The sequence below is a fragment of the Manis pentadactyla genome, chromosome 6, assembly GCF_030020395.1.
Source record: "Manis pentadactyla isolate mManPen7 chromosome 6, mManPen7.hap1, whole genome shotgun sequence".
NCBI classification, from domain to species: domain Eukaryota; kingdom Metazoa; phylum Chordata; class Mammalia; order Pholidota; family Manidae; genus Manis; species Manis pentadactyla.
In genome coordinates, this window is record NC_080024.1 from 24,982,905 (window position 1) to 25,000,019 (window position 17,115).

General features: G+C 37.1%; 1 protein-coding gene across 17 annotated transcripts in view; it reads right to left on the reverse strand.

The window, feature by feature from the left end:
- Nucleotides 1-442: 442 nt before the first annotated feature.
- Nucleotides 443-17,115, reverse strand: part of UNC80 (unc-80 homolog, NALCN channel complex subunit) — a 244,565-nt gene continuing 227,892 nt past the window's right edge. For 14 of the 17 annotated variants that reach the window (XM_036926834.2, XM_036926833.2, XM_036926836.2 and 11 more), the window contains 6 exons: nt 16,228-16,366; nt 13,703-13,759; nt 7,057-7,138; nt 6,017-6,128; nt 5,199-5,398; nt 443-4,286 (listed from right to left, as the gene is read on the reverse strand). In XM_036926834.2, coding sequence (XP_036782729.2) covers nt 4,020-4,286; nt 5,199-5,398; nt 6,017-6,128; nt 7,057-7,138; nt 13,703-13,759; nt 16,228-16,366 — 857 coding nt within the window. In that variant the 3' untranslated portion in view covers nt 443-4,019. Of the gene's footprint in view, nt 4,287-5,198; nt 5,399-6,016; nt 6,129-7,056; nt 7,168-13,702; nt 13,760-16,227; nt 16,367-17,115 lie in introns of those variants that run through there. The other 3 variants (XM_036926837.2, XM_057503596.1, XM_057503599.1) reach the window with 2 other exon arrangements.

Below are 17,115 nucleotides of genomic sequence, written 5' to 3' on the forward strand. Positions count from 1 at the left end.
AAGTACTTAGCAACAGTGCACTTCAGAGGCGAAGGGTAGGGCACTTTGTACTGTATATAAAACACAGAACTAGTGGTAACTTGGACCACATGGTGATTCTGGCCACATTCAGAGGACAACCAGGTTTTTAACATCCCTCCTGGGAAATCTTCCAGTCATTCCAGCAGGTCAAAACCTGGGCAGAGAAGTCAGTGGGAGTACCGGCCTCCCGGTAAGGCCAGGCTTTATCTTGAACGTTAGGGGTGTACAGTATGAGTAGAATGGAGCTCAGCAGTGTGGAGGGAGGAATTGAAAGCGGCTAGTTGGAGGGTGACCTCAGGTTTAACTTTGGGGGTTTAAAAGAGACATCAAGGCACTCCCCAGAGATCCAAAATGAACACTTTCCTGAATGGGTTAACATATTTCCTATATTGAGGAATCAGAAATGAAACAATCAGGGATCTTATTTTTAGATTTATTTTATTACATGTGCATATTCAAACACAGATGTCTTAATATCTTTCATAAACGTTCAGTATTTATTCATATGCATTTTTTTCATGCTCTTTGGTCATTCGGTATTCATAACAGACTTCATAGTCATCTGAGGGAAGTAGGCTGTGTAATGAATCTTGTGTTTTTATCTATAAAATGGCTAATAAAGGATTTTTATCCTGCAGTCACAGTGACTATTGAAAATTATGGAGGTACATTGATCTGTAATTCTAAATGATCCTAAAATAATATAAGTAAATTTGTCTTAAGCTTTTCCAAGTACATTCTGCCCTTAACTTGGTTTTATTCTCCTGAGTGTCAAGCCAGACTTTGTTACTGAAATGCTGCAGTTGAGACCCACTCAAGTAAATGAGGAAGCGGGACCTTATATTCACTGCCAAGACAGGGCCATAGAATTGGAAGTGTGAGGTCACAGGGTAACATCATGACTCTGTGACAGCAGCAAATTCCAGAGACTATTAAAGTATCCTGTATATCTTGAGGAAGGGTATTTAATTTGTGTTTTGGACTATAATTCTATTTATAACTCTTTCTTCCCTGTTGGCCTCTATACATACCCTATTTTCATCTTAGATAACTGTTGGAGCCAGACAGCAGAGCGGAGAATGTTCTTCATTGACTAAAGGTTAAGATGCTAAAGGAGGGAGGTGGTCACCTGTCTAAGGTACTCTTTGGGGCTTGAAATAGCAAACCAGGTACCCCTAGCCCATGCAACAGACACTAACCAGACTCCCAAACACCACAGATTTCTTTCCCCCAGCACTGCCATGCCCATTGATGCCTTTTGACACTATAGCTCTCAGAGCCTTGTCTCAGTGCATTCAGTAACTTGATTTCCTAATCAAATAACTTATCTAATAGAATTACAGAAAGCAGCAAACACTGAAAAGAAAGTAAAATGTTTTGCTGTAGAAAGTGCTGTATCCAGCATTTGAACTGCCCTAACTGAATCTGAGTAGTATAAATCTACTCCCACTACCATGGATGATATTTGTTTATTCCAAGGTCTCTTAAAAGTTAATTTCAGAAGAAGCAACTTCTTGGCTGAATCCAATTTTTTATACATGAGAAGTAGATGTCTGTTTCAATTTTCCTTTGAACAAGATAAGTATCACTAAGCACTATAGCTTAAGAAATGATCTAGTATTATCAATACTATATCATATGTAATGATTTTTGGTCTACTCAATATTTTGTACATCGTGTTGTGTTACAAAAAAATTGTTAATTATCTTGAACTTTTTTCTAATCTTCACCTTCCAATCTTTCAAACTCCAGGTAACAGTATTCCTGAGAATACATCTTGTGACAATCTTATGCACATACATAGAGATATTTTATCGATTATACATAAACATTGAACACATTACATTCAAGGGCACCTTAAATGAAACAGATGCACACATCAGCAAAATCTCAGTAGTCCCAGTATGAAACATTCCCACTCTGTAAGGCTGTGTTTCTCAGAGTGGAGGCTTTTTTGCAAGGTACAACAATACTTAGCTTATTGAAAAAGTTTCCAACAGATTTCCATGACACTAGAGTGAAGGAGTCAGGCTAAAAGGCAGACAGGCCAGCATAATCATGTTCAAAACAACCCAATACCTTTAAAATATATATATAGGTATTTAGGATTCTTATAGGATATATAACCATCTTCTTTGATCCCTTTACTTTTTAAATATTTGATACAATTATACATAGAGAATTTGAATCAACAATCAAGAAACTAGAACAAAGTGCACACATATAGAGAGACTCATATAGCTCAGACATGTAGTCACCAAACATAAGGCCTCTAACACTAATTGAGCAGCATAATTTTTAACAAGCAAAATACATCAGCTTAGAAAGAATCATAAAACCACTTATATGTATATTTCAGCATTAAGTGTAAATGTTCTGAAAATATTGTAAAACATAAAAGAGGCCATTTACCACCTCTATATTCTGAAGTTTTAGGTTTGAAAATTTTAGATTTGTCCATTAACTCACAGATATCTTTCATTCTCTTAGTAAATGGGACCAAAACCCCAAATTATATTGGGAAGCATAAATCACAATATAAATAATGCCTATTTAATAAGCAATTCTAACAGAAAAATAACTTTCCTTTGTGATTTGAATGGGTTTAGTAGGTCTCCTCTCTCTATATATACATATACTTATCATAGCCAACCTAGTCCAAGTTTAAGCATACAAGATATGATTTTAAATTCATTACAATATGATCAAAATCTGGAGGACTAGAAAACACACACACACACACACACACACACACACACACACACACACACCACCATACCAATTTAGGTATGTATATGAGTTTCTATATGCTTAGTAGTTAGGTAATAGTTTTATAATGTAAACTGTTAAGATTTTGAAATTCAATTTTGAAATATATGATGCCAAGCCCAATATAGGATCAATCACCCACCAGATATGGCCTTACAAGCCTTCTAAATTTTGTACTTTTCTTGATCCTCAAATTAAAGTACACAAGCTGACTATATCTATGAAGAGGTTGCTCACTTTACCTTTTTTTCCTCATAAACTCAGATGTCTAAAGGATCATAAGAATATGTTAACACTGAGAAAAAGTTATTTCATTGAACCAATTCTAACAACCATAACCTTAATATCTGAAAATATGCCCTTAAGGGCAGGCACAGGATACTGTAAAGAAAAATAATAACATTTTCCAATATCTCCTAATCTTGGCAGTTGAACTAGTCAGGGCTAGTATTAGGAATAACATCTCTTTCTAGCTATCATATTTACATTTAGTTCTTATAATATAGGCTATTTAGGTTCTCCTTAATTCAGAATTATATCTGATAATTTTTAGAATATTTTCTATCTACTGTGATTAATTATGAAATGGAATGATCTTATGGCATTAGCATTTTGATTTACAACCTGCAGTGAAAATGATGGTTGAAAAATAAATATTGAAAAGTCCACAGCTCTAAAAATAGTTTTATTTTTCTTCTTCTAAAAGTATATAGTTGATCAAAATGGCTGCAGGTTTATATTCTGTCTAGCCTCCTCAAACTAAAATTTCCTCATTTTAATGTAAATGGTTACTTGTACAGCCACCTGATTTAGTTATTTTTAAAACTATAAAAATAAACATTTGCATGAGATGTATGATGTGAGTAACCTCAAAAAATTGCATTCGCTAATTGGAACATATTATTTGTTAATATTCCTAGGAAGCAGCTCTGTAATAGTATACATTTTTAACTGCTCAAGGCTTCTTGAATCATAAACATTGTGCAGTAAAATGGCTCTTTCCCTGTATTTCTCCCTGGTCTTTATGGTCTTCACCCAACCACATCATGTTAGCCATTGATTTTTAAAAGATGTTTATGAACAGTATGTGCATCAGCAGCAAAATCTACTGAGATTTGTGTCACCTGTTGGACATTAAAGTGCTGTTTTTTTTTCTTTTCCAAGCAAAAGTATTCAAAGTGATCCCTTCTACATGCTGTCTACACTGGCAAATGTTGCAAGATACAGAATTAAACATGAGACTCATCTAGGTCTACATCAGTCTCCCCCAGCTCAGTGGGAATGAAAGCGAACTGGCTGGACAGCAGGGGGTTCTCCATGCCGTTTTCTTCGCTGATGTGAAGGACAGTGTCTCCATGCTGTAGGAGAATGGACGTCTCGAGGCCTGTGAAGTCATCAGTGTCTGAGAGCTGAGCAGAGAGAGGGCTGTGTGCTGCAGCACCTTGTACTTCTGCGTCCTCCTTCTTTTCTCCTTCTTCGCTGGGGAGAATCTCACTCTATGAGAAAAAGGATCATACATCACGGAAAGGCAGGATAGGCACCAGGGAAGAGCACCAAAACTGTTGTTGTCTAGCCGAAACTGAACAAGGAATCACAGCTTATTCCCAGTTCTAGCCTTTGGTATGTGTGAGAGCTTATACAGGCCCTTCCAACTTTTTAAGCCTTTGTTTTCTAACCTGTAGAATGAGCAGAATTTGTTGCCTTATAGACCGTGCAAATAAAATGGATAAACGGTGTTACAATGCTTTTTAACCATTAAAGGTTTTACAAACACATGTAGTCATATTGCCCCTTAGCTTTCTTTAATTACCACACAAGAAGAATGCAGGCCATGGGAATTCATTTATAAAAATCAAAAGAAGAAATATCAAAATAAGAAAAATATCAAAACAGTGAGGTAAAAGATCAGAACAGAAGGTTCCTCTTATGGCATATAGAGAGCTTAATCTGTTTGATATCTTGAACTGGGTGATGGTTACATGAGCATAGTTTTGATTAGTCAGGACTAATCAACCTGCACACTATAATCTGTGCATTTTACTGTACATACCTCAATAAAAATAAAGATTTCATCTGAACTTTAGTTTTTTTAATTGAACTATCTTTCAACTATGTATTACATATATATACCGGTTTTCAACGGTTATTTTAGCTGTGAAATATTTTCTCTAAGTTTTTTCATAAAGAATACCAAGACTTCTCATTCCTTCTTAAGAATCTACTGATGTATTCCTGGCATATACTTTATATAAATTTTCTTGTTCATGATGACAGGACCATTGTCTGGCTGGCTAACAAAATGTTATAGACATAGACTCAAATTATGTGCAATAAATTTGCATATCCAAGTGGTTCCCAGACCTAAGTATGCTGGGAGCAAGCCTGGCCTGTTTCTCTAGCACCCTCACCTGCTTGGGAGACAGGCTGTGAAGATCGGCAACAATAATTGCAGGGGAAGACGTAAGGACTGGTTTGTCCATTCCTTCTGGTCTCCTAGATGGGGCTGGACTGCAGCCCTGTGGCTGGCCTGGGGCAGGAAGTGTTTCTGTTGGGGCAGCTGCTGGCTCTGGCTGAGCTTCAATGAATGTCACAGATCGTTTCTGATCCGCTGTTGGTCAAAAGTAAAGCAGTAAAAGGGTGAAAATATGTTGTCAGTGCCTAATAGGTAGCTTTAACCAGTGTCTCCTGGCTTTTCTGAATAAAGACACTACTGGTTTATTAATAATTGAGAGCATATTTGACTATTACATGCATGTTTCAATTTCACCTTCTTATAAAGAGTAGGACTTGGGTATAAAAATCATTTTACATAACTGACTTTAAACCAAAATTTGCATAAAGGATTTGGTGAAGTTGGTCATCACTCATAACAACTGCCAACAGGACTTAAAAGTCCCTATTATCACATTTCTTTGTATTCACTAAGACATAACAGTCCCAGTTCCTGGCTTGGGTAAAGAACATAAACTTCAACAGTCAAGTCTCAGCATTTGTGGTTTACTTTGGACTCTTCTATTTCCCTAGGTTCATGGGGGTAGGGATGGGGGTTGGCAGAGGTGAGAATTTTAAAAAGGCACTAAAGGTTTTCCGGGACACTGCCTCCATTTCCCTAGTGCCTTCCCAAAGGTGTGCTTATCTGCATGAGCTCAGTCTCTGCAGGCCTTCCCAGCTGAGTTGCATGACACCGTGTCAATGGTACCGTCAGAAGGGACACCAGAGGCCTCACCAGATGGTTTCATTTTGGGTTGAATGCTTCTGCGAGTAGTTGACAGCCGAGCCCCATGGCGGTTTTTGGGTTCAGTCTGAGTCTTCTGGCGTGATAACAGAGGCCGTCTTAGCTAAAGAGAACAGGCAGAATAAAGCTGGCAGTATGGGTCCAGCTCCCTGGGGGGAAACACAGGGCTCAGAGGATTCTGACTATGCTTTATTCCTTTCTTTGCGGGTTTTATGGTTTATCCCTTATATTTGTCGCTGATAAAATAGACTTCTTTCTGCAGTATTTAACTACAATTATTTGATGCTGGCATCCCCTTTAACCAATTCTATCTCCCAATTATTACTCCTTTATTTATCCTAAGAACATTAATTAACATAATTTAAAATAACCAGTGTAAGAATTTCAGTGAGCTTTAGGATACAAAACTAATAATTATTGCTTACCAATCAGGCTTTGTTCATCTAAAAATTGTAATTCAACATATGCTAACTCTCAAGAGGAGGTTGAGGAAAAAGCCTCAGATGCTGGGAAAGTGTCCGGTTGTCCAAATCTATGCTGGGAAGTTCCCATCAAATAACAGTGCAAAGGCGCATTTATTTGGAGCTTATTGTAAAGGAGTCTCACCTAAGAATTTTGTAAAGGTGATCTTTACTTTCAGTTTTGAATCATTAATCTTGAAATGAGGAAGAAAGGACAATCGTGTCTATTCCTCTACACAGAGAAAGAGACCTTAAATCAACTTTATAACAAATACTCCTTGGTCAGTAAGTTTGGCTGTAAAAGAAAGTTCCTGGATAGGGAACAGATAGCAATATAGACCCCCTTATTTTACTAAGTATTCCGCTTTGCCAATAAGAAGATTCAGAGCTAAAAGAGAAGCCAAACACTCTCAGTATATCCAAGCGCTTCCCACATTTTAAAGTTGCTGCGTTCTGCTTATTTTGGGTGGGGAGAAGGCAAACTATAATCTGAATATACATGGGCATTAAAGATTGAGCAGAGGTTCCATGTCCTAGGATGACTCTCCCGACCCTGCCAGGTCTGCTTACCTGCCTCAGCCCCCTCTTCCTCCCCAGTGGCTGTTGAATGAGGAGGTTTTGCTGGCCGGGTTCACTTAGCACACTCGCCACCCTGTCAAGCATCAACAGTATTAGTGCACCCTGGAGAGAAGACAGAAGACCAGCCTCTGGTGGGTGTGAGCCCAAATCACTTACATGAAACAGTCACTTCAAAGATACCATTATCTTTGAAGGAAGGTTGGGAAAGAATCCCTGGGATGGGAGTTTTCAAGGGCTTGGGAGGGAGGGCGAAGTGTTGTAGCCCCAAGCTGCCAAAATTGAGATTCTGTTTTCAATCACTGATGCCTTTTCTGTCAGTCAGCCGAACATTGGTTTGATCATACCCTTGGTTTGGAAGCCACCGAAAGGTTGAAGATGTCATATTCTAATCTCAATTTTTTTTTTTTTTTCTGTGGGGAAGGGAAAAGGTGGTGACAAACAGACACAAACAACTCTATCACATGGATGGGAACACCTTTTTAAAATTTTCAGTTTGAATGAGAATATGGTGGATGAATATCAAACACAGCAGACACAGAATCCATTTGGGTGAAGGGGCACATTCAACACATGTTTGCAGCCTGAAGTCTCTGTGACTACTGAGTGAATAAATAGTCACATGGGTAGACAAATACATATTTTTTAATGATGGTTTTATATTTAAAAGGCTGTCAAAGTAATTAAACTATCCACAGAACTTTGAAGCTTAATTAGTATTGAATACCTGCACTCAAACATATAATTTATATCGTTCAATTTATAAAAACAACAACCTGCTCCCCCCAAATTTACTGTGTATGTGTGTACTTTATATGCAAAGATGATTGCTGGCAGCGGCCAGCAGTGTTGGGTGATGCTGAAAATACTGTCATGTGCCCATGATTCTTTTTCATTCTGCATGCATGTAGAATAGGTATTCCTAATGGGAGTGGAGTGAAAAAAAGCAATGTATTTTGCCCCAGAGATACTGTGGATGATGCCAATGTGATTACTCGGTTAATGGGTAATTAATTTCTGCTTTGCCTTTGCAAAAGGAGAGTCATCTACAAAGAGTTTTTAGAGTAAAATATTCCACAGAGGAATCTAGAGTCAGCAATTGTCCAGGAAAAAGAAATACTATATTCATTCATTTCCATTAAAAAAAAAATGAGCTTCTAAATATCTAGCTGCAGTTGTAAGGAGAGAAACTGGCGGCAAGATAGACAATTAGATGTCTCCCCTGTTGTGTTAACAACTGGTTAGGCATCACATGGTTAACATAGTCACATCTGTCTTTTTTTTTTTTTAAAGTCTTACTCATATTTCCACTAGAAGAAAATCAATGATTCCCAAATAGGGTTTATCAAAGTTTTCATGAAATAAGGATGTAATTATATCATAAATATACCATTTAGGATAAGCAATACAAAATTCCATGAAGAGTCCCCAAAACAAATGGTCTTTAAACTTTCTTATTCTCCTGAATTTCAAGTTTGAAAGATCAATATACAATATTTTATACATATGTGACCTTGTACCATATATGACCTTCCTAAGAAGATGGAAAATTACCCCAAAGAAACCATGCAATAAATTCTGATCAGCAATTGAGACTATGTTGTTGGCACATTTGAAGTGACATCTCCTTACTAATTATACATTTTAACATGTATCTTAAATTGAAAAGACTATTTGTTCAATTACCATATTCACAAAAACAGCAGCAAATTCTCCCAAATATCAAGCAAAGCTTTCATTGGAATGGATTATTCATTGACATCTAAATGTTCCCTCAGTTCCCTTGGCCATAAAGGGACATTAATACTTACCACCTACCTCCCATTAAGGTAGAGAAAAGAAGTTAGTTTATGTAAAATGGTCTGAACATGAAAAGGGATGTAGATGGCATGCTTCCTTGTTTTATACTTGATATTTGTAATGAGTTTATTGCTTCTAGAACACTAAGAGGAAGTGGGTAATAAAATATCTTGAAAACAATTGGGCAGAGAAAATGACATTGAGGCAGTCCACTTGTCTCATTTTTATTTAGTAATCTGAGACTGTGAGGAAAAACATGGTGCAAGAAAAGAAAAGAAATACACATTACTCAGGGAGGGTTAAATGTCAGAGCATAATGGTAATTTCACAATGATTAGTCCAAGGGAGGATCATAAGCAGCAAAATTTTCTCTATGGATAGAGAGGCTTATATCTAAGAGATGGATCATGTTTATAACTTTAGTAATTAGCTGTTCTATGTAAATGATATGGCATTTTATCAATGGGATGCACACATCAAACATGAAATTATAGAACATATCCTTGGAAGTATATCCCAGCTAAGAAATTATATTCTCCCTAAAAATGTGATGCTAACATGCTTATATTTGGATCATCACAGGGTGGATTAACTGTGCACATTTAGGATACATTAATAATAAACAGCTAGAGAAGGTAATAATGGAAGTAAGCTATGCAAGACACCTTTCTTTTTCATAAGTCTACTTTAAACTGGAGTTGCATAGAAAAAATAGTTTCAGTTTAGCTTCTCTCCATGTCGTGCAATATTTTAGCCATCCATAGGATTTGTGAGGTGTGACCTTAACAATGCAATACTAAAACCAACTAGGAGGAGATCAAGGTATTTGTTCGAGGGACCTTTCTATAGAAAACTGGTTTCCTGAAATTTTTAATCTTGGGAATGAGAAATGCCTGATTTCCACTGTTTTGCCAAATAATAGGGTAAAACAATAAGGATAAAAGCTAAAAGCTTTCTAAATTGGAGCTAAAACGATTCTTTGCATTTCTGAGTCATCAAAAACCATCAATATGGCAGACCATATAATGATCTAGATTTTAGAGAAGTCAATGCACTTAGGACCTGACAGAACTGTTGTAACTCAACAGTCCACAGCAAAACAAAAACACCTTACTCTAAAGGCAAGGAAGTGATTTATAGGGAAGTTAGGGAAATTCAAGCAATTGTTAGGTGGACAATTCTGGCACAAATTCCCTCTTTCCTCCTGTTTCAACAGTACAGCCTGGAACTGCATATGTGTCTCCTAATGGAATGTCTAGCTACTGGTATTTCTTCAAGTACAGGTGGACAAGAGTACATTCGGTAATACAAGAAAAATTCATATCATTCATCTCAAATTATTTTTTAAAAGTGTATGAATTGAAAAAGAATATATTTCATAAATACAATATTGAAGTAGAAGCACTAGGTGAGACTAGCACATGGTAAATGAATTAGTATTTTCATTGCTCTTATCTATGCTTTTAATTTCTATTTTAATATAGTTAGAGAAATTGAAAGGGTGGAACATGAGACACAAAACATAGCCATTTACCCTCTGATTGCCTTGTGATGGGAGTGCATGAAGCCAGCACCAAAGGAGCCACAAAGCATTTGTAGAGAACAGGAAGACAAAATATTACTTTTCCCTTTCCCAGTAAAAGACCATTGTTTAAAATTTACTAAGCCTCCACATCCAAGAAAATGTATTTTAAATGCCACAGAATTTAGAGATTAGAGGCTGGAATCAGAGCAAAGAGGGGGAGTAATCTGGATTTTAGATATCCTGTAAGAACTGACGGAGCACTGGCAAAGTACATATCTGTGTATCATAACACACATTTCCTTTGCCTTTAATTCTCAGCTACATGAAAAGGTTAAAATTTTTTTTTTCTAAGTGCTTGGACTGTCCTTGCCAAGTTTTCATACTTTGAAAATGTGGATGATCATGCTATGGCTCTACTAACCAGGTTGTTTTTATTTTGTCAAACCCAAATTATATAGTCCTGTTCAAACTTGAGTCACATTCTAAATTTTCCCTGTGATTGAGATTACTCTTATGGACTTAAATAGCATTGTAATCTCTCTCTTTTCTAAAAATTAGAGTTGATCGTCAATTCCTGCCTTTCATAATATTCTAAACATGTCCAAACAAAATCTAATCCTTGAATATAAACATCCAGGCTAAAGTGCTTGAATAGCCTTCTGCATGTCTAATTCTTCTGCCGAGAAACTGTGGTTCCTGGTGTTATGTATTTCAGGGCAGGCTTAGGCGGGAAACATCTGCAATGAGTTTCTATGCCTCTAAGAGTAACTAACGCTCAGCAGGAGAGAATCTCCCATGGGATATTTCAATTTATTAATTTCTAGAAAAAACTTTACTCCACAGCATAGTGCTTCTAACAGGCTGTTTCTTATGATGAACCTTTAAAAGAAACCAGTTAGCCCAGGTTAAAAAGTTCCTGGAAGAAATTTTCAAAAGGTCTGCAAAATTTTTATTGGTTTCCAACTATTCCTCAGGCTATCTTAGTTATCCTGGTCTCTTCCTGATTAAGCCCTCAGACCAACTTGTCTCTTTTGCCTAAAACAAGTGCCCTTTCAAAAGCAAACCCCCCAAAAGTTTACCAAAATGTAGGGGGGTTGGGAGGAGGAGCAGACAGGATTTAGTACATTACCTCAGGCAAGCTTCTTGGTATTCTTTAAGCTTTGGAGCCAGATTTTCCTTAGGACTACTTTGGGTATATTTTAGGTCCGAGTGCTCAGTGTGTGTTAAATGAAATTAACATGGTCAATGCCTTACTGCTTCTTTAGGATTTTAAGAGTTTGCAGCACAAAGAAGTTTCATGCCAAAAATAAGAAAGCCTGGCAAACAAATACAAAAAGTACATATCCTATTTTATAAACCCACCTCTTGGTAAATGTCAAAAGTTCCTCTCCTCCAAAGAGAACTTGGTGACATGATGGAGTTCAAGAGATACAATTTGCAGTGTATGGCAAAGGTGGATGTGCTATTGGCTGTGAATGCCTCTGCATTAATAGAATTATTTAGAATCCAAAGTGAATGTCTCATCTTCTGGTTTCCTAATGGCCACCACAGAATCTGGGTGCCTGACACCCAGAAACAAAACATATCAGTTACAGGAACAATAGGTCAAGAACAGTTGGTCTAAAACAGTCATCATGTCCTAACATGATTGACTAACTCAACTGTATTTAAAACCTACAGCTTTGGCTCTGAATCAGTCTTATGTGGCAAGAACTTTGGGTGTATTCTCATTGACACTGGACCCATGGCACACTGGATTGGTTTAGGTGACTCCAAACCAGTCATCTGAATCCTGAGCCTGCCAGAGAGGTTCAAATCTTTGCGAGAGTTGAGGAAAATCAACTCAAACTCCAGCCTTCTCTCACCAACTCCAGGCTAGTATTTACTCAGCAAGAGTAGAATTTAGCCCAGTTAAAAAAGGCCAAGGACAAAGTCGGCCAAATGGAAGTCTGATTTAATACTCTGTACTCTCAGTAGGCCACTGAAGTGGTCTAATCAAGGTTGTGTCTCACAGGTGCTATTAAGCATCATGCAAATGCATTCTTTGAAAGCAGTGGTCAGGGTGCTAAACTTGGTTCAATTCTCATCTAACACTGTGAACGATGAAGGGACACCATCTTTAGGACTGCTTTGTTCTTCCTCATCCCCAAAGCTCTTGATAACAGAATTAAGTCTGTACTCTGCAGCACTTCCACATTTACCACCAAGAGACTGATCTATCAAGGCAAGGGCTGGCAAACACAAATGAATGTCATGAATTATGGGTCCAGTAAAAAAAAGATACACCTAATGGCAGACTCAATTTCCCATTTTCAATTGCAGAAGAAAATGTGAAATCTGGACAAGATGCAAAGAAAAGAAGAAGAAACAAAGGACAACTTTTCACAGGAACAGCCTCTCAACATTTCCTCATCTTTGTGAGAAAGCAATAAACATGGTATATATTGTACCTACTATATAATGCAAGCCTGGAAGGGAATGTTTCCTCTTGAGATGGAACAAAGGCACTCTTAGAATGAACAAGAAGCATTATCCCTAATGAGGATTAGTTGAGAGGTGTGATCAACAGCACGAGATTTGGAATGTTCGATGTGGTGTATCTGAGTGTTAAAGGTGCAGTCCCCCTTTCTGACACTTTAAACCAATAGCCAAGACATCATATTGTTTGCATCATAAGACTTCCTTATCAAGAAATGTTTGTTTCTGGTATTTCATGGCAAGTTTTGGAGTTATTTTTGTGCCGGGACAGACATTCTTTATTTAAGTGCTATTTGAACAAGTTCCTATAATAGCCTGCCACATAGCATGCATCAACAAGAGGGAATTAAATAAACTGTATCAATATTGCTACTCTTATTATAGCATCATTGTTTTCTTACTATCCATGATGTTAGCTAAAAGGCATGTCTTGATGTAAAAAGGAGCTTTCTGTTAACAGGGAGTTGTATTGAAAGGCTTCTAAAAAACAATTCTTAAGGACTACCATCGAACAAAGGAATGATAGAAGCAATATATTTAACGTTTGGCATATCAAACTTTTTATTTTAGATGTTCATGGGACAATCCCTAAAAGAACTCTAAAGATTCTTTTTCTTTCTTGGTAAGCCTTTTAGGCCATTTGTAATTAGGCTCTGAAACTAAAAACGAAGGAGGCTACACCTTTGACTTCCAGGCTCGTGTGTTCATGAGCAACAAAGGGCCAGGGATGGAAATAGATATCAGGATAGGGAGAGAGGAGACAGAGAGACAGAGGAGACAGGGAACAGCTCGTTTCCCAGCACAGACACCAATAGACAGGTAGCATTGACACTGTACCTAGAGAGGCTGCCCTCGGCGGCCAGGCCCTGGGAGTCATCGAGGACATTAGGTTCACTGCAGGAGGGGTAGGGAGATGAAGCATTTAGGGAAAGAAAATGCAAACAAATAAAAGAAAAAGAAAAAAAGGCATGCAATTTTCTGCTTCCGAGAACCAAAAATAAACAAATAAATTCAACAGAACAAGAAGGAAAAGGAGACAGGTACCCATTTCACCTTGTGTTGGGTTTGTCAAGACATAGGACTCCAGGCAGTGGGGGACGAGGGGCTTTGGACGGAAACTGCTCTCAGAGGAGTGATCTAGTTATTGATCAAGAGTTGGGACTTAAATGAGCTCCAAATGGACATGCGAGCTCTGAAATGCAGTGCAGAATGAATTCATAGAAGATGAAACTATCATTCCTTTCGTAACCATTTGGCTGGGTGGTTATTATTTTTAACCTGTCTTATTATGTACATGAGTCTTCATTGACCGGGACCTTGCTTCTTTCCTGTGCATGGTGACGTTATCACACAGAAACCACTTACCACAAACTGCCACAAACAAACTCTTGGAACTGATGCCATTAAGAAAAGCAAAGAAAGCCCCCAATTTCTCCTGCTAGTTTTGCAGTGAAAATGCAAGTAAACAAATGGAAGGAAGATAACCCTGGAAAGTTCTCATGGAACGCACATTTATCTTCTTACGCCATGCTCTAGTGACTGAGCTGTGCCAGAAGAAGAAACCTGTCACACTGCTGAGAGAATAATTAAGTAGTTTATTGATTTATTTGGATGCTGCTGACTTGGGGGTTTGCAAGCAGAAACTGTCATACTTTCTCTTTCCTTCAGTGCCTAGCTTTGAGCTAGGCACCCACAAGGCACTCAATAAATAATTGTTAATTGGGTGGAATCAAACCATTTAGAAAACTGGAGTGTCTGCCCCCAAAGAATCATTTACCTAATTATACACTGTGAAAACAGCCTCTGTTTCCAGGAAGAAGCTCCCTTTCCCTAACTCAGGGAGACATTTTTACCTTACTAGCCCTCCAAAATACAACTCAATCCCAAAGGGTTCAACAATATTTTTCTGGATTTCTAGTACATTCATAATAGGATAAATTTTCTCCCCGGAAACAAGTTAACCGCTTAATGAGTATGTACAAAGGGGACTGCTGACCTGGTTATTTTAGGTAAATAACAAAAAAATCTATTTTAAATTCCTACTATTCCACAATTTAAATTAAACTTTGAAATTAACTGCTAGATAGTTTTCTCTCATTCTTGTTAGAACCTTGCACATTGCTGGCAATTAAAAATAACTTGATAGTTACCAATATTAACTGCTTGTATGACTTTATGTATATATTTTTGGACATTATCTAGTTTGGCTCTGATGTTATTCACACATTTTGTTTATAAGACTTCCTTTTTAAAGGAAAATTACAAAATGGTAAATAAAACAATTTCTTGCAATAGTGTCCCTCATATATTATTGATTTTTGTAGTAATCAATAATACAGAAAATATTGCTTCCTTTTCAGGTATGCAATTGACTTATTAATCATCTTTATCATTTTCCCTATTTTTAAATATTCTCCAAAGTTAGGCTTTATTTGACAAATTTTATTTCCTCTGTACAGTTTATAAACTATTTGCTGGAGGACTGGGTACAGGGTAATTATTTCTGCATATAAACTGATTTTCTCTAAACATTAGAAAGTGCCCTGATTTTTAGCATTTTCCATATACAAATTACACCATATTGGATCTTTAGGTATTAAGAGTAAACAACAAACTAGCTCAAAACACATATGGTTAATTCTTTGACAGAATTCAGTTCCTGAAGTGAAAATATCAATGACTCTGAAACAGATGTTTTGATTCTTACATCAGATCATTTTCTACATTATACTCTTATACATATGTAGCTTGGAAATTTTTAATGTATATTCTTAGAGGGCAGAGAACACATAAAGAAAATGTCTTAAGGGGCTTAGTCATGGAATAATAGAGCTGAACATAGAAAAACTACCTTAAAGATCATTTTAGCCAACCTCCTCATCTCACAGAGGGGTAAACTGTGGGCCCTTGTTATCTGCCCAAGGTCACATATAGTGGCACAGGTTCTCTTCTGCTTGGTAAAGCATCAGTACCTCTTCCTTCAGCTAAATGCTAATGACATATCACACATCTAAACTTTACTAAATTTATCAAGCTAGTCCTACCACTTGCCAGGTCCTCATTATTAACTTAGCTGATGATATATCTGAAATATAAGAATGTCATTGGACAACCAGAAAGAAGACCATGGATCTATTCCTGAAGAATTTGGATCAGAAATTAGGATCCCTTCTGTGCAGCCCTAGTTGAAAAGTCTTTTGTTGAATGTTCTACTTAAAAACATGATTGTTTCCTTCTCTTTTGGCCTTTTTAGAATAACAGCAATACATTTTGAGAATTTCTATCTTTGCCTGTAGATACAGAGTATAGGATATCCTATATGGCTATCCTATATGTAGAGTATAGGATATATGGCTCTTTACCTTTGGCTGGGTAACATGCCCACCTCAGCCTGAGGTGCAGACATGCTAGAGACGTGGCTGGAGAACCGCCTCCTTCCAATGGCACTCAGGAGGTAAGCTTCTTGTTCACTTACCACACTGGGCATGCTTACTGAGTCATCTGAAGGGGAAAAGGAATGGAGTGTTATAAAACTATGACATCAAACAGAAGACCGAGACCAAATTTGCATTTGGATTCTACTCTAGGCTTGAATAGAATGTTAGGTCAGTCTCTGAAGCTGAATTATCATTCATCCCTTAGTCCAGACTAAAAAGTAAGACCCCAGACCAGGGCTTGGTTTTTAATCTGTACAAAGAGACAAATGATAACTCTTCATGTCCACACATCTCCCACCCTTGAACAGCCTTCATGAAATAAACGTAAATTTCTTATCCATTTTTACAAGCAGATTATTTGTGAAAGTCAAAGGAAATATGAAAATTAAAGATTTCAGAAAAGCTAAGGCTATAAATTTCTAAACATTCCAGGAATAATTCAGTAAGGGACTTGGTAACTGAACGATCAAGTACATTTCTTTGGCATTCAAACTATATCCAGTGTATTTAATGATTTGGGGACTGCTGAGGGAAGGGCTACTTCAGATAGTTTTAGGAAAAATATTTAAAAACCTATAAAGTTTAGAAATAAAGGCTTATTTTCATCTAAGTTCAGAATTTTAAACATGAACTCATTTTCTCATTAGAAGCAGGAATCAATGTATTCAAATACATAAAAAAGGTAACTTTAGCACAGTATTTGTGACAAGGTGATTTCATTCCAAGTGAGCTAATGTTGTTTGTTGCTGAACAGTAAACATATTTTGATTAACATAAGGTTTTGGTGAACTTATGCTACTATGTAAGGCCATC